Consider the following 22,980-nt stretch of genomic DNA (forward strand, 5'->3'; position numbering starts at 1 on the left):
AAAAAACATATCAATTATCGTACACCAGCTTCTTTGTCAATGTAAGTCTATCAAGTCAAATGATGCATCTTCTTCTTCTCCTTTCAGCTTTTCCCTTCAGGGGTCGCCACAGCGAATCAACTTTCTCCATCTAAGCCTATTCTCTGGATCCTCCTCTCTCACATCATCGACCTTCATATCCTCTCTCACTGCGTCCATAAATCTTATCTTTGGTCTTCATTGACACCTCCTGCCTGCCAGCTCCAATTCCACCGTCCGTCTATCAATATATTCACTCTCCCTCCTCTGTGCATGACCGAACCATATCAGTCTGGCTTCTCTGACCTTCTCTCCAAAACACCTGACATGCTGTTCCTCTGATGGACTCATTCCTGATCCTATCCATCCTGGTCACTCCCAAAGAAAACCTCAGCATCTTCATCTCTGCAACCTCTAGTTCTGCCTCCTGTCTTTTCGTCATTGTAACTGTTTCTGGGTCATACGGCATCACTGGGCTCACCACTGTCTTGTCCACCTTCCCTTTTATTCTGGCTGATAGTCTTCTATTTCATAGTGCCCCTGACACTTTTCTCCACCCATTCCGACCTGCTTGAAACGGTCTCCTCCTCTCTTTTCCACACTTTCCGCTGCTCTGGACCGTTGACCCCAAGTCCCGGAAATTCTCCAACTTCTTGATCCCCACTCCCTGTAGTCTCGCTGTTCCACTCGGGTTCCTCTCATTCACACACATACTCTGTCTTGCTGCGACTAACTTTCCATCCTCTCCTTTCCAGCGCATACCTCCACCCCTCTAGATTTTCCTCAACTTCTTCTCTGCACTCACATCAGATCAAAATGTCATCTGCAAACATCATGGTCCATGGAGATTCCTGTCTAACATCTGTCAGCCTGTCCATCACCACTGCAAAGTAGCTCAGAGCTGATCCCTGATGCAGTCCTACCTCCACCTTAAACTTCTCTTTTACCCACCGTGCCACTGTCTCACAGCTAGCATAGATGTCCTACACCAGTCTAACATACTTCTCTGCTACTCCAGACTTCCTCTAGGTAGACAAATGATACATGCCTTGCTTTAATTCACACACTTTGGACATTAGAAATATTTTCATCAAATCCAATCCTGTTTTTTCTTTTATCTAGAATTATCCATTCACAGCCCTGGATAATCCACTCACCCTTGCAGCTCATCATCAGACGGCGTGTACTTGGCAGTGACATCAGCCAGGTCTCCAAAGATCTGCGCACTGTAGATAGTAAGGCAAGAGAGCAAGATGAGCTCCTGCCAGGTGGAGCTGAGCAAGCAGGTATAGTCCTCAATGGACAACTCGCAGAAAAACGGCAGCTTTTTTATCCAGGAGATCTGGCGGAAAAGCAGCTCATCGGCCAAGCGACACAACAGGGCAAACAGCTCAACCTGCGTCACTTTGTACCTGCGAAGGACAAACAGACTGGAGGGTAACAACTGTATTCAGATGCCATTCCAGGATAACTGGCACTGGTAAACTTGAATTCAGTAAATTAATAGACTTTATAACTGTTATTAATTAAAAATCTAAAATGGTTTGATAGTTCAGTTTGTTTTGTTTCTCTTTTCAGGGTCAAATCAAACAAACATGGTGCAGAAAACTAAAAGAGGTAAACATATAAAATAATCTATAAAAACAAGCAAGGTGTCTTATCACTTTCAAAACAGAGGAAAAAATAAGCAATGCCTTATTCTGAAGTTTTTACGAAGTTGGTGTTGACTCACCCATCCTCTATAAGCATGGGGGTGGCCAGGGGCGCCAGGTCTTCAGCAGCCACCAGCTGCAATACCAGCGGGTGGGACTGTGGGTAGAGACTGCGGGGCTGGGGGGGCAGTAGGCCGGACTGGGCGGCATAGCTGAACAGGTGAGGCAGGAGCTGGTAGTGTGTTGACATGGAGGTGTTGATGTACTGGTCCCTGAGGGCCGCTGTATATCCGTTCATCTCCACGGAGCGACTGCAAACAAGTCAAAGGTTACAATTCTGCCGACACGGAGAAATAGATTTACTCACTGAAGAGTCCCCTGTAGAATTGCTTTATTGCCTACATATCATATAAAAACCTTGGTCTAACCACAGACACACGCTGCACATCCATGCTAAAGCGTGTGATTTAAGAATGGTTGGTCAAATGCAACGGCCAATGACCTAGATGAGCGCAGTCGAGTATATACCCTGCCTTTTGCTACATGACAGTGCGGACAGGCTGCAGCCAAACTGCAACTGTTAATGCGGGATGGGTAGATTAGACAAGGAATGAATGCATCAATGGATGGACTGATGATTTGATTAATTAATTACTGAATATTTAAACATTATAAGCCATATTTCAATATAACTGTTTCTGATTATAATAATAATAATGCATTTTATTTGAAGGCGCCGTTCTTGCCACTCAAAGACACCGTATAATCACATGAAATCACTAACACAATAAGAAATAATAACATGAAATCATTAACAGTTGACCCTCGGCAATAGCTTCTAAAAATGTTCAGTCACTGCAGCCAATTACTTATCAGGTCATTTTTAGGGTTCAAACATCCACCAGTTACAGAACAACATTCATTAGGTGTAAAATCTCCACAAAAATAGTTCATAAGCACAATATATCCAAATCCTATCATGCTTTTAATAAAAACTACGTTTCTCTGATAGTTTTTGATTTATGAAGCAAGAAAACAAATGAATCCTGTTTCACATACTATGATGATTGCTAAAAAGAAAATACATTACATTTTAATCCTGATTACAAAAGTTAACTGCTATTTCAGTTGGTGTTGCTGGAATTTACATGGGATTGTGTCACCTCAGTCGGTGAGGACAGCATGAGCGGTTTTGTTCTATGGTGTTGGCCTGCTCAAAGCTGCACCACCACCTACTGGCACGGCGTGCACCCTACAGATTTTCAAAACTTGATTGCATCGTAATAATGCTCAACATAAATGAAGACCGCCAACTGCATGCATAAACAAACTTGTTATTTTGCATACAACATGAACATAATTGGCAGATTTATTTCTTTTGAAGCTACTGTGATGCTATGAGTCAACTGGCGCCCAACTTGGGAGAGCTCCTGTGTGCGGCTGACTGAAAAACAACATATGTGGCCTCCCGTTATACATTCACTGTTATATGCTGGATCCATGGCAATGCGTATATAAACACATTGAAATTTGTGGGACAGATGAGGAAGAAAACATTTTTTTAAAATACCTCCGCGGACCGTCTAGGGTTCAGGGACTCCTTGTGGAAGACTTTTGACTGCTGCAGAGTTCACTTATGAGAATTTCGGAGAACTCAGATGTCACATCTTTGCTCTCATTTAATTCCTTTTCTTCCTCCCGGCAAACCCTGGATCAAAGCTGTTTGAGTTGTTTTGTGCTTTTTTTTCCCTCCAAAGACGCATATCAGATCATAATACCATTGTTGACAAAGCCTGCTCATTGCTCCATACCCTTTGACCTTTATCTCTGAAGGAGCCTCATCGTTCCAAATGGAGCAAGGCAGATAATTGTGTACCTGTATCCCGCTTACTCAGCCATTTTCTTATCACTGCTCACTCTGCCTCAGATTGGACTTGATAAACTAAGCAGCCCACTGAATGGTGAGCAGATAAACCTACTGTTTGTACGGGGCCAAAAATTAAAATAAAATTTGACTGTGCATGTACCTAGACATTATTTGTCCTTGCCGAGTGCAGATAGACATTGCATCGCTCCAGATAGTGCAGCGAGTTCTTTGTGTTTGATGTCATCAGTGAAGCACAAGGAGTAGCATATTCAAGCTTTGAATTCTTTAGCGAAATGTCTGTTTGAGACAGGGATGAGGGATGAGACTGTCAGGACTGCCTCATAATCACAATCATAGCCCAAGTAGCATTGACTCACTTGGATGAGAGCGTGGAGGCGGGTGACGGCTGGTTGCCCTCTGAGGCACCGTTGCTCGGGGAGCTGTGGTCACTGTCGCCATTGTTGCCCCAGGTGTGTTCAGGAGCATCCTCTTTGAACTCCTGTCCTGACATGATCCGCTCTATCTCCTCCTCTGTGATCTGAAAACACACGTTTCACAGCGTGCACTCAAGGGACCCTATAATCACTGCGCATGTGAGTTCAAATGATCAATGGAACTGGAACTGCAGCTTTTCACTTCGGATTTGAGAGCAAGGACACTGTTTGACAAAGAGACAGCAAAGAAAGAAACCGGTGTGCGTGTGTGTATGTGAGATTGATTTTGTACAAACAGCTAATTAAAAGCATCCAGGATGAGGCAATGAGAAATTAGACAAAAAGCCATTTAATAACATTAGCATGATGGAAATTTTAATGCCTTGCAACTTTGGCCTGCAGTTCAAGTCACTTTCATTTCAGCATATGAATCCGAAAAGCAATCCAGCCCAAATTAATTACAGCCTTTTAATCAGTGTAAGTATATCTTCTATTTTGTTCCCCTTTAGATTACTGTATTAAACTGAAATGAACTGACCGCAACGCTTGCTTGAGTAGTAGCTCATATCTCCCAATACATTCTCATGTAACAGTGACTTAACAATACAGCACTGACTTGAGTCCATTATAATGATAATAACACAGCGATAATATAATAAGGCCAAGGCTCACTTTCATTACTTCCCCCACCAAATTAGTAAATGTTTTTTTGAGTGTTGGCGAATGGTTTGTGTTCTGAATGTACACAAACTTCCTTTAGCAGGAGGTCACAGAAACAACATAAAGTGTAATCGATGGCATGATACCTGAACTGGCCCGATGCTTTTGTTCCTCCCTCCTGGCATTCCATCCTCCCTGATTGCTGCAGGACAATCAAACAAACAAGCAAACAAACACACACACACACACACACACACACACACACACACACACACACACACACACACACACACACACACACACACACACACACACATACACACACACACACACACACACACACACACACACACACACACACACACACACATGACTTCTGTTCCAGCAGCTGCAAAGCAAAGCTTAGTATAATGGCTCTACCTAGTGGCTAAAAGAACTCATAATCAACATCAAGTCGAATTTCACCACATGGGGTCTTAACTCCCTTCTGCCTAAGCTAAGAAGCTGAAGAAGACCTGCTTTGTTGGCAGAAGGATTTGTTTTGTGATGCATGAAGGATGCCTCTAGGACAATATATATATATTAAACATTTGGAAGGATATAATTCAGGTTCATGTGCATAAGACAAGCTTTGTATAATCAAAGACGGAAACCACCAGGACTGAAAAGGGACATCCACAAGGTGGCAGTGTAGAATTAGAATGACAAATATGTATTTTGTGTGTGTTCCTGTAAGGAATGATACTAAATTCAGGTGGAAACAAGCCCAGGTCAAGCTGAAAACCTGGGGAAAAAAAGTCTATCAATGTTAGAGTATTGGTGTTTCTTGATAATCTATTTTTATACCAAAAAAGGAATTTAATACATTCATTTACATGTGATTATAGAATAGTAAAAAGACAAAAGCAATGTGATTACTTTGAAAAAACTTGACGTTACTTGCACTTGTTTATCTACAGTTAAATCTAATTACAGGGCCCTAGTTGGAGAATACACTACTTATTCAAACAATATATCCTAAGTATTATTTTTATGTAAAACAAGATAACTAGTGCAGTTTAAACGCTCTTTGCAGGACGACTTTCAAACTGGTCTGACACCTCACTATCAGTTGAGCAGGAAGTAATAGTGTTACCTTTACGGTTCATCCCCATCTGCAGACACTTGAGCAGGCGGCAGTACTGGCAGCGGTTGCGTTGTTTGCGTGACATCTCGCAGTTCTTGTCACGGCTGCATCGGTAAACCCGCTTGTTGCAGATGCTGCGTTTGAAGAAGCCCTTGCACCCCTCACAGGAGATGATGCCATAGTGCAGGCCTGTGGCTCTGTCTCCACAGATAAGACAAGTGCGCTGGTCAGCCGGATCATCTGTGAAAATAAAATAGACTGGTGTCAGCCCACTTTTAATCTGAGAGATTTTTACCACAAGATCATCAAAAAAGTGGGAGCAAAAACCTCCTTGAAGGCACAATTTTTTAATTGAGATCATGGGGGTGGTTTGAGCTTAAGCCTCAGACATGCACTGACTAAGCTGGGGCTTCTTAAACTCTAACTATCATTTTGGGAAAGTGGAAGTGTAACAGGCAATGCAGAGGGAGAGAGAGACAGAGAGAGAGAGAGAGAGAGAGAGAGAGAGAGAGAGAGAGAGAGAGAGAGAGAGAGAGAGAGAGAGAGAGAGAGAGAGAGAGAGAGAGAGAGAGAGAGCTGCGATGTCTCACGGACGTTTTATTGAGGAGCTACGACGGGAGGAAGCGGCAGGCTGAAACCAATGTGTTTATTGTACCTCTTTTCCCTACAAAGTACACAAAGTATTACATTTAGTTTTTTCTTTGATATACAATATGTTGAGTAAATGATCCTAGTATTATTTGCTTTAAGAAGAGTCATGTAGATAGTTTAAAAACATTTGTTTCATGCCACGAATGTATGACATGGCTTATAAATTATATCCTACAAAATTATGAAGAAACACATCAATATTACAATATAGGTCACCTGAAAATAAGTACAAAGTAACCTGAACCTCACCAACAACTTCCACCAGCCCTTAAAAAACCTAATATCAAAAATAATTGAAAAATATTACAGGATATGACTCAAAGATATTACGTGGATATAACATTTAGTCTGAGTGATATCAATAGTAAAAAGATACTTTTGAATGTCATAACATTTAGTTTTTCCACAACAGAGGGAGTGACAAGACACTGCAGGATCAATGCAATTGTGGTACTGTTGAGAACATCCCTTTCACTAATCTCCAAGGTGCTCTGAAACTGGTAAGACAGCAACTGGAGAAAGCTGCAGAGAATCTCCTCTTAATCTCAACCTACCTCCAGGCAGCATTATCGAATTCAATGAGGAAGCCCTGAATTAAGTCGCCTCGCACATTCTCCACCACACACAAACACACGCACGCACACTCGCACGCATGCACGCACGCACGCACGCACGCACGCACGCACACAAGACAAGGCTACAGCATGAATGTGGCTTCAACTGACATGCTAGGAATGGATATTATATATATACTGTAAATGTGCTGCTGGTCAAGAGTATCCTGATGTGATCAATATGATGGATCTTTTTGATGATCACACGTCAAAAAGATGTTCCAATGTGTTCCAGAAATTTTTCACATTTGGTCATTTGCTTCGGTTCTGCTTTAACTGAGCACTAACATCTTTAAAAAATCCATGTTTTATTTTTCCAACATATTTTGCCAAAATGGCATATGTTTTCAAAGTTTAAGTTTCTTGAAACTTTTGAAAGTGCTGAATATAAGGTTTTACACTATACAGTTATAACGTAATGATTTTACAGATTCCAGATTCCTTAAATTAAACCTTAGTTCTTTTGTCAGCATGTCTCAGATAGTTCGGGCAGTCATCTTTGAATTGAACATTCCTGGTTTGATTCCCGAATTCCTTGTCTTGCCTGAGTGTTGTTGATCGAGATAATGATGCTGGGTGAAATGCATTAAGCAATTTCCCACTAGGGATGAATAAAGTGTTGAAAAAAATGCTCCTGTGTTTAAAACTGAAGTTCTGAACATCACTGTTAGCATAGTTGACATAGTGAGCGCCATGATGGTTGTAGATTTTAAGATGTGAACTGAATGTTTATGGAAGAAAACACACAAATACACAAAAGGACATACAAACACATATATAACATGTCTGTTGTTACTGTCCAGCGGGTTAATACAGCCTGCTGAGCCACAGATTAACCTGTATGTCTGATTAATGTAAGACTCTTGTGTAATGTGTGAAACGGCCACGCATGTTGCCTGGACCTTTACCCTCCTTAGGGATTTTGAGGTTAGAAGGCTGATAATGTGACTGACGGGCACATTTTCTCTGAGCCTTGTGTTGAGTCAGTTACCTACAGGTTTAGTGAAATGTATCCTTGTCAGCTGATAAGAGCAGGCAAATTTACTGAGACCGGGCTTCCCTCTGATAAGCATTGATGCCCGGACCACATGATACTAATGGTTCGAATTGGTTCCCTTACTCAAAACTCCTGGTAAAATATTTTACCACACCTCTACACTTTAAGGGATGATAACTTATTCTCATAAAGAATTTAACTGTCAAATGCAAGAAAGAGAGTGAAGAGGGGCAGCTTGGCGCAGGAGGTCGAGTGATTGTCTTTGACACCCAACAGTCCCGGTTGGATTCCCAGCTCCTCCTAGTGTGTTGAACCCCTAACTGCTCCCCTGGAGCCTGACCGCTCACGGTTCATCCATGATGGCTTCATTGCAGAGATCCAATTCTCCACAGGGATTAATAAAGGATATTTATAAATGTGGTCCAGATCTACTTATGATTTGATGCCATATGAATAAAATCTTACTTGACCTGACTGTTCACTCCCTGAAACTTTGCAGCTGGTAAATATCTTTTCTCTTTCTTTATGATCTGTCTGATCATTTGCATTGATCCAGGAGTGATGCTATCATCACTGGGTCACTCGTTTGCTCTCTGAACTCACACGCGTGACTAAGACCCCTCAAACAGGGCTAGTTAGTACTACTTACACAACAATGAAAGTGGAGAAGGACAATTCTCAATCTGTTTTTCGGGATTGACTCAACAAAGACAATTAATGTTAAAAGTTACTATTCAGACCCATGTAGCTACCTTGGCTCCTAATCAGATCAGAAACTAGCAAGAGGAGTGAGTTTAAAAATTACCTGAAATCCTCAAGCTTAAAGAACTCCTAGTTTTATTTCAATCTATTACATTATTTTCATCGATGAGCAGACCCTGGTGATTTTATTGACTCTAAATTGATGAAAATTCATTTTCTGTTGACTCATCAGTGGCCTAATCAGCACCAGCCTTAACGGCGGATGTTTCATTGTGCCGACTCGGATACGAACTCCCGTAGTGGATTACGAAATTTCAAACAGCCATCACTTCTTTATCCCGAAGTGATGATGTTAGAAATTTCATAATGGGAAGGAAAAAAAGGAATAAAAAATAGAAAATAAGAAGGATCCCATCTCAAGAAAGAAAGTGAATCTTGAACCTGTTAAACGAGTTGTTCCCGTGGACTCGCGCACACACGCACTGTGGGAACCTGATGGCTGCGGTCAATAGCTAACCTGGTCACAAATCACTGATTAAGTTCTGAAAATGGTGCCAATACAGAGGCCAAAGAAGCAGCATCTTTAACATTCAAATGAGCAGGATTTAGCCTTTGTGTGCTTATAATTGAGCGGGGTAGCTCTTTAAGAGTCATGTGACCCAGCTCAGGCTTTGTGGCTTAGTAGCATCCTGTAAAGTTCGTGTACTGGAGGTAATCAGAAGGGGGCTTCAGGTTGTTTTTTCCTTCAATGGGTTGGAGGGCATAAAGCCTCTCCCTGATAATGATTGGTGAATAGGTGACTTCTAAAAGCCCCAAGACAGATTACTATTTAAATTGTGTGAGGTTTAAGTTTGCAGCCATACTGTACACAGACAAAGAGTCATTAAACTGGGAGCCCCCTCAACAGATTAAAATGTAACTGTGAATTGCACAATGGAAGGTTCAGTTGACTCCAAGAGGAGACCCTTCCAGTTGGGGGAACATCCTCATACTCATGACTTATGCATGTTCCAAACTGGCCATTCTATCCTCAGATACTTTATATATATATATATATATATATATGTACTGCTCAAAAAAATAAAGGGAACACTTGAACAACACAATGTAACTCCAAGTCAATCACACTTCTGTGAAATCATAGTGTCCACTCAGGAAGCAACACAGATGCATTTTGACTTGTTTTAAGGACATTACATCAAAGTTGGATCAGCCTGGAGTTTGTTTTTACACTTTAATTTTGAGTGTGATTCTTATCCAGACCTCCATAGGTTGATACAATTGATTTCCATTGATCATTTTTGTGTGATTTTGTTGTCAGCACATTCAACTGTGTAAAGAGCAAAGTATTTCATAAGAATATTTCATTCATTTAGATCTAGGATGTGTTTTTTAAGTGTTCCCTTTATTTTTTTGAGCAGTGTATATATATATATGTGTGTGTGTCTATACGTATGTGTGTGTATATATATATGTAAATATATGTATATATATAAAAATAAAACATCCAATTTAATGTTGAAAGGGTATGCTAATGAAGTCATCTTATTATACAGTATAACTTATACTGTAAAATCGACCTGGAAAAGTGTTTGACCTCTCTTCTTTGGGTAGTTACTTGAACTTTTGAGGTTCTCACTCTCTGGAATAAAAGTACATAAGACTTGAGACCCCAACTCTAGCTACAATAGGTCAAAGCAAGCAAATGCTTTTGCACACATAACCAGGCAAGAAAAACTCTTAACACAATATCTTCTATGCAAACTATTTTTGTCTCACTCTTTGAAATGATACCGAGTATGCTAAGAAATAAAGGGATCTCCATGAAGTCGTCATCACTGATAAAATCATGAGGAAAGTTCCTTTTTGACTTTTAAAAAAGGAAAAATACAATAATAATCATATGCACAAACATAAGCATCAGCATCAGCATAATAATAATCATAATAATAACAATAATTTTTACAATCATCACCAGCAAGACTATCTCGAGTCTTAGCTGTATATTTTCTCGAATTAGGGTTCTTTCCGAAATCATCTTCTAATCTCAAGGCTGCGAGCCATCACCCTGGGGTACATTTTACAGTTAATTAAAGCTAAACATGAGCTCACAGAGGGTTTGGAGATCAAATGAATGACAGTATAGATCCTCACCCTGGCGACCGGCCATTTGTTGGCCCATGTGCCCGTTCATAAACACATATTCAAACAGTGCAGTGTGGTCAATGGCCACCCGTCGTGAAACGCTTGACTTCCTTCAGTGAGGCAAAAAACAAAGGCCATTAGTTGCCTTCACTCAAGCTTATTTGCCAAATCTATCACCCTGTCTTTCAAGTGCATGGCCACCATATAAACAGGCCAGGTCGCACCTTCACACACTTGATCTCTGCGTGTCATGTCCTCGGACTCCTCCTACTCCTTCCACACAGATCACAGTTAAATATTCATGGCATCCTCCTCCTCAAAGCTCCATTTCATCCAGCAGAAGTCGGGGGTAAATATGTGCAACTTACCAAATTAGTATAGGGTCACCTTTGTCAGGAGTTAATTTTGTATTCACATAAGGTAAAAACCTACCACCTCTAGTGGTTTGGAAAAAGAAATATGCAATACTGTCACACCAGGAAATGGCACTGCATGGCATTTCCTTCATGTGGAAAAATGACACCTAACAGCAATATGTCTTTCCAGATATAATAAACCCTGCAAAACCAACAGGAGTCCAGATAAACCGTTCAAAGGGGTAAAGAGGCTGAATAAAGCAGACAGGGTACTTGGACAGACAAACTGGTGTTGCATTTTCAAGATTCCTTTCCTCATCGACTGGGACAGATAGAAATGTCACAGCTTGGAATGCATCAGTGTAATTAATGAGTTTTCAACCAACCATCAAATCCCTTGCACTCAGTCGTGGGGGTCAGTACTTGGCCACGGTGCAGGTATGAAGAGACTAATGTATCTTTTTCTCCTTAAAAAGTCAAAGACAAGCAGATGTGAGAGCAAACCTTCAATACTGAAATGAAAAATAAATATAAGTAAATGAAATAGTTTTGACACAAATCCACAAATTTCAGACAGGTAAAAAATTCACATTTTAAGAAACTGAATTGAGCATTCTAGAGTGTTGAAACACTTATCAAGAATTTTTACCCATTTATGAGCTAATCATCAGACCTCATAATTTGTGGCTTTCAACAAACTGAATCAATGAATCCAGAAAATATCTATCTATCTATCTATCTATCTATCTATCTATCTATCTATCTTTATACATTTTACGAGAATATCAGTAATTTTCTTATGCTTCAGATTAAGACATCATTACTGTCTTAAAATAGAAATTGCCCGCCATTTTTGACAAGAATGACTTTTTCCTAACTCAACTAAATCAGCATACGGTTAATTTTTTTTGTTTGTTTTCTGATAAACCTGACAAAATAACTTAAGACGATTATTTTATGAAGACAGTTATCTGCAACCAATAAATGCAACATTATATCAATGTTGAAAAAAATAAATAATACTAGTAGATACCCTTATATCGTCTTTTGTCATCTTTTTATTCATGTTTTTAGTATTTCTAGTGACCTCCTTGACATATCTACTGAAGTAGTCTACTGAAGCATATGAAATATTTCTCCACAGCTTTATGCTTAACTTTAGCTGTGTTAAACCTTGTGGGAGAATTCTCAGGTAATATTTGGCAAAATCAGTTGGTGTGTTTTCAACATACTTTGAAAATACACATTTTGCATTTAAACGGGCAAAAGTGTTCAATTTCTTGATTACATGAAGACTCATTCGATAATTTCCAAACCCTCTCATCTAAGAACAGTTGGCTTAAAATAAATTTTTCAAATAAGTTGCATGCTTGTTTCCAAAAAAAAAAAAACCCAGGTCTTGGTACAAATTAAAATGCAGTTTTCATTCACACAGAGATGGATTAAATTGGATTTGGTGGGAAATAAAAGAAAACCGCAGTGAAGTTCTCATAAGGTCATTAAAGGAGACATGAAGAGTTGTAAAACCACTGAGGCAGGGACTTGTGCTGGTGCCCTGATGTTTTCGTGTGTCACCCCTCCACACACACACACACACACACACACACACACACACACACACACACACACACACACACACACACACACACACACACACACAAACACACACACACACACACACACACACACACGCCGGCCCCCAGGGTCCATTAAAGGCTGCATTGTTTCCCAGGGGTCAACCTGAGTTTCATTCCAGAGTTTTAACTCAAACCAGGAAATGGAAGTTGGGTAGGTTAACCCCCTGGCATTGGCAAGGAAGAACTCTGATCTTATTTCCCAGCATATCGGTCGAGTGGCTTTAGGACGGCTGACCGAAATGTACATCATTCGTAGCGTGCTCGCCTCTCCGGTCCAAGCATCAAAATAGCAGCTGTCTTTTAAGGCCCAACATTATCATGTGCCTTCAGAAACCAAAGAGCAATTCAGCTCATAGGGCTGAATTATGTCAACCAATTCAGATGTTTTCATTAGCCGCCATCTTCTTCAGTTTCGCTGATAAATTGTGTTTACACTGATATTGTGATCAATCTTTTTTATTGGATTTTCCTTACGCAAGCATTTCATCGATACTATACTGACACAAAGCAACTGATTTAATGTATAAAATAGAACTGATTTTTTTTGTAATTCGTTGATTAGTGTCTATATCATTTTTTTTTTTTTTATAAAATTCAAGTTTTCAAAATTGTATAATTGTCAAGGGGACCAAAAAGTTATGAATAGCATATTTATTTTATTTTTAAAAAAGAAAGAATGAATTAAGTATAAAATAAGGTACAGTTTGAAAAAAAATTAACAGCATATCATCCAGTCCATATGCAAATCACGTTATTTACTGTTTCACATAAGAAGCTGGTAAGAGCAGCTCGGTTCTGCCGTCTCCTCCAGCCTTTCTACAACGAATCATGCTGTGAACACAGAGGTATCTTGGCTAAATCTCCCCTTTGTGGCACACAAAAGCCAATGTATAGTGTAAAGCAGTCCTTTGAGAGGCTGACCAAGCAACAAGGCCTGCTGCTGAAGGGGGGGTGGTGTTCTCTGAAGGTTTTGTCTCGGCCTTTCCATCACAATCATGCCAAGCTGAGAGTGGGAGCGGGGGTTGGAGAAACCTGCTGTACTTTTCCGCTCCTCCGCCCTTCCTTTCCACCCTTAACTCTCCTATCTTAAACTTATCTCCCGTACCTGGGGATGAATGGAATGACTGGTATGTGCAAGACATGGACACACATCTAACAGAGGTTTAAGGCATCTGAGGAGCCTCTGGGATCCAGAATTCCTTGCAGGCCACACGGTGATGCTAATCTTTAAAGTTGTGTGGACACAGTGGTAGATTGGCTCCACCATGAAACAATGGTGACCTGTTGACATTGCAGTCTTGATGAAATACACCCGGGTTTATAGGCTAAACTCATTAGCATTGAGTCAAACTGAGTCTGAGGAGCGTCTCCATGTTAAAGTAATGCTAATAGCAGCCATATGTGATTCAACTGTGCCAAATAATGTAGGGGAAAAAAAGGCTACTGCTCCACCATTTCTCCTGAGTTTTGCATGTTTTGTTTTATTTAAGGTGTTTACTGAGAAGAATGGCTATTCATGCTTGGAAAAAATGTGTTGGTGGGGTATAATTTTACAGTTATTAGTCCAAGTTATTTGTCTAATCACATGGCTCTTATACCACTGGTCAAATTTGTGTCAGCTTTGAAGAATCTGCATGTTTATACAAAATTAACAATTTTAGTGAAATGAAAAACAAAGTTGCCCCGGATGTATTTGAAATAAAAATATAGTAAACAACTTGGATTATAAATCAACTGTGAGATTCATTTTATTAGGAAAAAAAATATTAAAAAGGCTTTTTTTTTCTTCCGTCTTGAATGTAGGTATTACATGAAATAAAGATTCAAGGAGAAAAATAGACTGAGAAAACAGATACAACACCTTGTAGTATAACACCATATTTTCAGAGTACCAAATATACTATAAATAAGATTACTGTTTATAGCTTACTTTTTTCATTCACAAATATTTAAATGTAATTAGCCATTGCGGCTACTTTTGACACGTGTTTTTATGTTTTTAAGGGGGGAATCGCCTTATTTTTACTTGATAATTAATTGGCTAATTATTATAATTACAAACACAGATAATAATAACAGTAACCTTTGAACAAGCTATGTTTATGTTATAAAGTGAAACTATGAATATTGGCTTCATATATTGGATGAACAATGGGTCACCACTGTTGTTCACCCTAAATTATAGATATCACTAGGGTGTCACAGCACAGGTTTTGGCTTTTTGAAAGTATTTTTCCGCTTGCTTTTTGTTTAAATTATTGGCCATATTTTCCACGATTTCTAAAAGATGCTGCTGATAAGAAGTCACTTTATTGCTAAAAAGTTAATTTATTAAGGGTAAATACGGATATTTACCCACAATCAATTTTACGTACTTGACCTGCATGCAGATGAAACACTGTTCATTGTGTGCATTGAAAAATCTAAATAAGATAAGTAAAACTTAGTATTTGATCCTACCCCATGCTCATAGGTAAACTCATAGGAGGTTTTTGGAGATTCTTCTGTAATTTCAGGCCAAATTTTATGAATCAAGGTATTTTAAAATAATACGAAAGTGCTGCTAATTAATGCTGAATATCATCGTTATTAACATGGAGGAAGGAGGGACTTTCAAAAGACCAAAAGCAGCATAATGTTCCCATGCCTCAAAAACAAATCCCTTGATTTACTGTAAAACACATTAAAAAAAAAACCTGACAGGATTTGTTTCACAAAGTGTGATGGAAAAATAGATAAAAATTACATTTGTGATACATCAGTTGGCCTAAATTCTGTGTGTGTGCGTGTGTGTTTATGTGTGTGTGTGTGTCTGTGCGTGCGTGCCTGCGTGTGTGTGTGTGTGTGTGTGTGTGTGTGTGTGTGTGTGTGTGTGTGTGTGCGCACACGCGCGTGTGCTGGGGGGAAGGGTTCAGGGCAGTGGAATAGCAAAGCCTTGTAAGACTAAGATTCGGACCATGATGGACTTGATAGTTCAGTTTGACAAGGCAGAAGGCAGATGCCAAGATGATGGATCAATTTTGACCAAAATTAGGAAAATGTGAGCAAGCATCCTTTGTCATTAGTTATTTATAGGCAGGCAATACAGTCACAAGGGCCCCTGACCTCCCCCACAGTTACTATTGATCTCCTCACAGCTCATGCATCTGCATCACATAAACAACCTCCCGTGGTTTTTTCCACTCCCGCGAAAATGTGCTCTTTATTTGGCTTCCATAATAAGAACACATAACGTTAAAAAAAATCAAACATGTGTCTTGCAGTTCTATGGTGCTGTAAGTACAGCAGTAAAAGTGTGGCATTAAAAGTGTGTGCCTCAGCTAGGGCACAACCATCATGGCTGCTGGCTGGGTAGGGGGGATTAACATGTGGGGGGAGGGGACGAATACAGTAGAATGGTTCCTCCACATGCTTCACTAAAAGTCCTTGAGGCAAGATACAAAGCAGAGGACAGAAAAGACAGGACCGACGAGAAACATAAATTATCCCTCGGCAGCTTTTCTCAAAGGTTTCACCATACAATTGATAATCGTTCCAGAATGAATTTGCTGTCGTGTGCCGGCACTGATGAGCAGCCAATTGCTTACTCACTTTTGCTTTGCTGTGTGAATTGTATCTGCAATAACAGAAAGGACCACATTCCAAATTCTTGCCTACAACAGGGGTAAGGGAGGGTGGGGTGTGGGTGAGTGGCTCAGGCTGGGAAGTGCCAAAAGAAGGTTATATTATAATGACCATTATTACCACTATTCGCAATCGAAAAACCTAAAAAAAGAAAAAAAGAAAAAAAAACTGAAGGAAGCGAAAAAGGGCAATGGCAAAAGCCATTGTTAACCAAGTTAAAGGAAAAATTTTGAACTTTGTTGCATTTCCAGAAAAATGCTTCTTTGTCTAAAGAAGAATTACAAGTTAGAAGTTAACAGGAAGCTCCTGCTCCATCATCATATCAACTGTGCTGACTAGGTAGAAAATAACAAAACACCATACCGAATATCAATATGCATGAGGGGCTGCTTTGCAATTCAATGCCATGCTGGGATACGTCAAAAACACACACATAAACAAAGCGCTTTAAGACAATGATCGGAAAGAATGCGGCGAAAAAAGACTGTACATCTCTGTGCTAATTAGCCGGATCTTAAAATAGGGGGCTGATCCCAGTGGATTTTTGCGTGACTGTGAAGACACCGTCATACTTTTTGAGATGCCTTGCTCCTACTAAATAGCCAATATCATTTCGGGGCGGTTTAAGTAAGAACCTGTGTTTGTCACCAAATCCTAATCAGCTTTTGAGCTGAACTGTGCACCAGTACTTCACTAACATGTAATTATTCAATATAAAGCTAAGCTTCATGAAGAGAATAATAGCGTCCTTACCTTCCCATGTATCCATTTCATGCTTCTCCCAGTCTGCCTGGAACCCATTCAAGCATGGAGTCAGCTAGAGAAATGCCACTGGGCCTGTTCCCCTCATGACTCCCTTTTTCTTTCTCTCTCCCTCCAGCAAACCGCTTTCCTCGACGGCCTGCCCCTCTCTGACCACAACCACAGCTCAACTCCACCACTGGTCACTTTACAGCCTGGTCACATGACTGCAGAGTTCAAGCCCCTGGGGTCACAGCTTGGGTTGAGGTCCAATGACAGCAAGGGGTTATCTGAGTGGAACTGATAGTCCTATTTTCACTGCCGTTCAACAATACTGCCCCTTCACATCACCACTCCCAAAGTTCCCCTTTTGACCAAATTAGCCTCCCCTCCCCTCCAGCATGCCTCTGGCACTTGTGAGGAAGACCAAAGTGCATGTCCAAGCATAAACACAGGCTCAAGCTGACAAAGCACACCAACATTAAGTAATTGAAACAGCCAGTAGTATAAGGACGACCGCTGATGCTTAAGTTTAACCGCTTGCTTGGTTATGAGTTGAGAGGAGATGGAAGCAAGGGGAGCTGATAAGACAACAAGACAATGCAACGCTGGTTCAACGGATCAATTCTGTAGCTAAAATGACAGTGTCTTATAATCGGCATAGACGCCTGATTGTAAAAACAAAAAGAAGTTGAAAGACACCGGGTTTAAACCCCAGGGGACCTGTTTAAATGGACACAATATAAAATGGTGCTTGATTTGCTCATTTAAGATTTAAAGATAATTAGGTAACACATTGCAGGAAAGAAGCCCTGGCTTTAAAACCAATTTCCTTAGTTTTTAACCAATTGACAGTAGTAGCTAAATTCACATTTGAAATCTGCTTTGCTTTAGTTCTACACCAGGCTAATGTTTTGCAAACAGAGTTCCCAAAGAAAAAAATCAACATGTCAAAATAATTATTGGAAGTAGTGGTAAATTGACATGGGGAGATGTGTGGGATGTGATATGTGGGAGTTGCGGTAAATAGATGGAGCAACAAGACACCAGACTTAGTAAAGGGAGGCGGCTATTTGTTTTACAGTTTCGATTGCAAGTGGTGACCTTACATTGTTTAATCAAAGACCACTCTGTAACAGGAGCAGTGTAACTTCAGGCAATTTTTAAAAAACAAAACAAAGATGCCTTATTAAAACTGCAACATCATCTTTAACAAGAGTTTTTGGGCTGAACCAGACCAGATGCTAACAACAGTCCTGACAAGTCATAAAACATTGTTATTAAAGGTTTACAACAGGCTAAGAAGCCATATTATCTGGCAAATCACAAGGAGGAATGGTTGCTAACGGTAGGGTCAAAATGTTGGGATTTCAAATGAAACAATGTTCGAATTGAATGAGTTGACCATGAAACGCAAATTACAAATGAAATGCCAATAACTGTTCTTTAAGAGGCAGACTTACCAAGCAATATTTAGGATGAAGACATTTCAAGAACCTTAATTAAATAAAATGAGACTTATGGTGAGCGGTTTATGAACTTTTGTGTCTTAAAAGTGCTGGGCAGTTTGATAAACTCCATAATGCTATTATAAATTAGCAAATTAGAATAATTACTAGTAAAAGGGCTCATTTCACATGATGCAAGACAGAATCCCCCCCCCTCCCCCACATACACATTACATATATATATACCATCATTTCAAGAAAGTCAATATGGCTGGCTGTACTGGATGATCATTATAGTCATTACAAGCAAAAATTCACACCATTTGAGTTTTTCCTTTTTTTTTCTTTCCCATATAGTTGGCAAAATAACAACATATGCTTGTTTTCATGACTGAGCAATGTCTGTGGTTTTCTGAATCTATTAGGTTTGTCGATCGAGCTAAAAGGCCCTGAAAGTGGTGAAAATGTCAATGGTGTTTTAAGACCCAGAATGATATCTTAAGAGAAAGATGAAGGAGCGAGGTGTTGGTCATAATTCAATAGCTGATCATTTCTAGCTTCAAATCTAAAGCTAGAAATGCTCAAATATGCAATGGGGATACTTACTAACATCTTCACAACATAACTCGAGTGGCCTACAATTCTGAAAAAAAGCTAGTTCATTTAAAAACTGTCAAGAATTGATTGCTACAGCTTTGAAACTTGACATTTTAATGCATTTTGGTTCATGCGCCAGAAACAAGAATACATTTTTTCTCTTTAAAACATTCTCGTCAAAACATTGCCCTCAGTTCAGGTTTATGAGGGAATAATAGTCTGCATGTCTTCAAGATCTTTCTCCTTGTGTTGTAGAGAAACAAAATAAACTGTATGAATGTTGATACATAACATTTGGGACCAGGGCTGCAGATGAAATCAAGCAAGTGACACTTGCATTCCAGCAATGAGGATCTTAGACTTAAGAAACACACTGGTTTAACTGACTTGAACATATGCATCCTTTTTTTTTTAGATAATATATATCTTAAGGGCATTTAGTTTCAGTGAGCCTGAGTCACAGAGATCTTACCATCCAGTGAATTGTCTTCATTCATCCCCTCCAATGGCAGGCCCAGGGAACCATAATGCGAAGCGTCCAGTGTCTTACCCACCAGACTGCCACCCTTGAACCCAAACTCTTCTGCCCAACCAAGTGTTGAGTTCCCTGTAGGTTTTTTCTCTGAAAGTGGACAGTCCTGATCCTCTTGCCAGTTTGCAAGCCCACCCACCTCACAGCTCCACCCTGCTAACAGCACTTGTTCAATCTCGCAGTGGTTCTGCAACCCCCCCATCCCCTTCCTCCTCAATGTGAATGCTAATGACCTGACTGCACTAAACCATGTATAAGAAGCTTTTCGCATTCAAACGCGAAAGAGAGAGGGGGTGAGGGAGGGAGGGGCAGAGAGAAGGAGATAGATAGAAAGAGAGAACATTGTAGCAGGTAAAAAGCAGCCAAACTAGGAAGGGAAGAAAAACGAGGACATGTGTAACCTGCTTCTGCCTTAAAAGGCAGTCTCGCCATGTCAGCGTTTACGTAACACTAATGCCAGAAGAGCCATATGTCACTGTATTGTGTGTCTTAGAGGGATATGGTCTTGGTATTGTAACTGGATATAGCTTAACAATGCAATTACAGCATTAATACTTAGTATATAGTTCCCTAGGAACTTATATTGACATATGATATAACATATAAATGGGAACATATCAATCTATACCTTCCAGAGACAAATCTTTGGTTTTATATATATATACACACACACACACACATATATATATATATATATATATATATATATATATATATATATATATATATATATATGTATACACACACACACACACACACACACGTATACATATGTGTGTGCACTAATATATATATGACTAACCTTATATGTATGAATAAAAGTTTGCCTTTTTTTCGGATAATTTGTTTCTGACAATGCCTTATATTGTGTATTCGCCTTAGAAGATCATTTTACACAACATATGCAAGATTTTCAGTTTCAAATATTGTTAACCAAATTATACAGGTTTCAAAATATGCATATATAAGAATCTATCATGATTAATATACTGTACTTACAAGTTTCAGGTATATAATATATATTAAAAAAAGTAAGGTGTACAGTATATGGGAATTAACAGACTTACAAAAATACACTGCAAATTTGAATGTATTTGTTGATCAAGTATATTAACGGTGATTTCAAGAGAGGACCTTCGGTTCATGAGAGCAGGAGAAGAAGTTTGGATTGATGATAAATAACTGCCGTGTTTGTCTTTGTTGACATATTTGGCAACCCCTGCTGGTCGATACTAATAGGAAATCAAACCTGAGCTATTCAGGGTGAGGTGGGGGGGGGTTGCCATATGTCACCCTTGGCCTTAAAACCTTCCCTCCCATGTGGCAGAGATGAACAACATAATCAGCTATGTTGCCTTTAACCTTGAAGTCAGGCCAAGGCACAACAGTGCCGGACCGCTTATCTGCTGTCATGCGGAAAGAGGACACAACCCGAGAATGACCCCCCTGGACCAGGGGGGCTGCTGCGAACCACTGGCCGATATGATATGCATGGTAAAGTGACGGTAAATGGACTGACTCCAAAACATGTATTTCATCTTTTACTTGTCTGGAGGAGTCAGAACTTTACATACATCATATTGCTGCCAGTATCATGAAAGTAAATTCAATAAAACAAGTCAGGACTGATCTCTCCATTACTTGACTGTCGATTTCCTTCAAGCCTCTCTACTTGGGTAAAAGTACATGTCAAATGTAGCTTAACCTGACAGAAAACAGAAGTACAAAGGTTCCACAACCAAAAAAATCGGATTACAATTCTTGCCAAACATATTACCAAATACGCAAAATTGAGTAAATGTGACACCAAATACTAAATACTCTAGGTTTGACTGGTTTTCTATTTTTTGGGATGTACTACATGTGACCACACCAAACCTGAATATGACGATGTTTCCTGACTTTTAAAAAAAACACACAAAAAAAAGTCTCGGATAATTTCTGTGTGCATTTAAAAATGACGTGTTAGCCAGAAATAAGCTGACTGAAATCGTAAAAGTGCATTCTTGAAGCACTCAAAAAAGAGAGGTAAGCGCACTGACAATATAAGAGATCAATTATAATACTACACTGACTCCATGTTATATACAAGCACATCCTTGTAAGTTATCCATAATGAAAAACTATGACCTGTGTCAGTGTATTAAAACTAAACAATTTTTACAGATGACCTCAACAATCCTTGAATCTTCATTCATGTATTGATATGTTTTTTACGATTGAGGGGTGACACAGAAAGCAGCAGGTCAGCAGGACGCTCAAGAACAAGTCATTGAGATAATCAAAAATGAATACATTAGATTGAAAAGCTGCGTTGAAGATGCCAGCGGTAAGAGAAACAAAGGCCCGCAAAGAAAAAAGGCTATGAGATAATTAATAAATTATGTTAAAAAACAAAACAAAACAAAAAAACACCTATGCTCAATGATTGCTTGACTATTTGATTACTGAACATTAGCCAGGAGCAATTTACAAATTATCTTATTGCAAGTATTTAGTTCATATATTTGATGAGGCTTACATTCCATTCCATGGCACAACCATACCAAACTAATGAGATTTAAGATGTTGACCTAATAACTAATTCTAACAAAAAAATTTCTAACCAAAATTCTAACCAATTCTAACCAAAAAATCAGCAGTGTTTTGTTGAGGTCTTTCAATTCGAAACGTGCATTTGAGTAGAATATGATCTTAAAGAAGCTTGTCTGTGGGTGCAAATATTGGATACACACATAGACGTACACGCACAAGCACACGCACACACACACACACACACGCAACACACACACACACGCACAAACTAAAACCCTTTCATGCAAGGATAAGTTGTTAGCCGAAATGCTAATTCTGCTTCAATGTCAGCCAGAATGAATAGGCAGTTTTGCAGCTTGTTTTCTGCATTTCCTTAAACATGAGTGTGACAAAGGCCATTCCTTTTGTGTGCGCTCCCCTCCCCCCTCTGAGGTTGAATCCCCCTCGTTGCAAAAAGAGCTGCAAGATAAACAGGAATTGTTCTGGCTTGCTCGTCTTCCCTTGTAAACGTTCCTGTATTTTGTCATAACATGAATCTGTTTCCCAAGTATCATAGGCCAACATTTAGAAAACAAATTCTAGTCCATTATTGCTGTCCATGTTTCTCTGCCGTGTTTTACTGAGTGGCATCGTAAAGACCGTAA

The 22,980-nt window shown here is 39.6% G+C and overlaps 1 protein-coding gene across 1 annotated transcript in view; it reads right to left on the reverse strand.

Moving 5' to 3' along the window:
• nr6a1a (nuclear receptor subfamily 6, group A, member 1a) overlaps positions 1 to 22,980 on the reverse strand; it is a 38,194-nt gene that overhangs the window by 9,645 nt on the left and 5,569 nt on the right. The window contains exons 7-11 of the mRNA XM_086169229.1: positions 5,767 to 5,997; positions 4,778 to 4,833; positions 3,915 to 4,075; positions 1,751 to 1,981; positions 1,176 to 1,430 (exon numbers count right to left, since the gene is read on the reverse strand). Coding sequence (XP_086025355.1) covers positions 1,176 to 1,430; positions 1,751 to 1,981; positions 3,915 to 4,075; positions 4,778 to 4,833; positions 5,767 to 5,997 — 934 coding nt within the window. The remainder of the gene's footprint in view (positions 1 to 1,175; positions 1,431 to 1,750; positions 1,982 to 3,914; positions 4,076 to 4,777; positions 4,834 to 5,766; positions 5,998 to 22,980) is intronic.

This window comes from Fistularia commersonii, chromosome 22 (assembly GCF_037954325.1).
Source record: "Fistularia commersonii isolate RoL2024-O1a breed Wild chromosome 22, RoL_Fcom_v1.0, whole genome shotgun sequence".
NCBI classification, from domain to species: domain Eukaryota; kingdom Metazoa; phylum Chordata; class Actinopteri; order Syngnathiformes; family Fistulariidae; genus Fistularia; species Fistularia commersonii.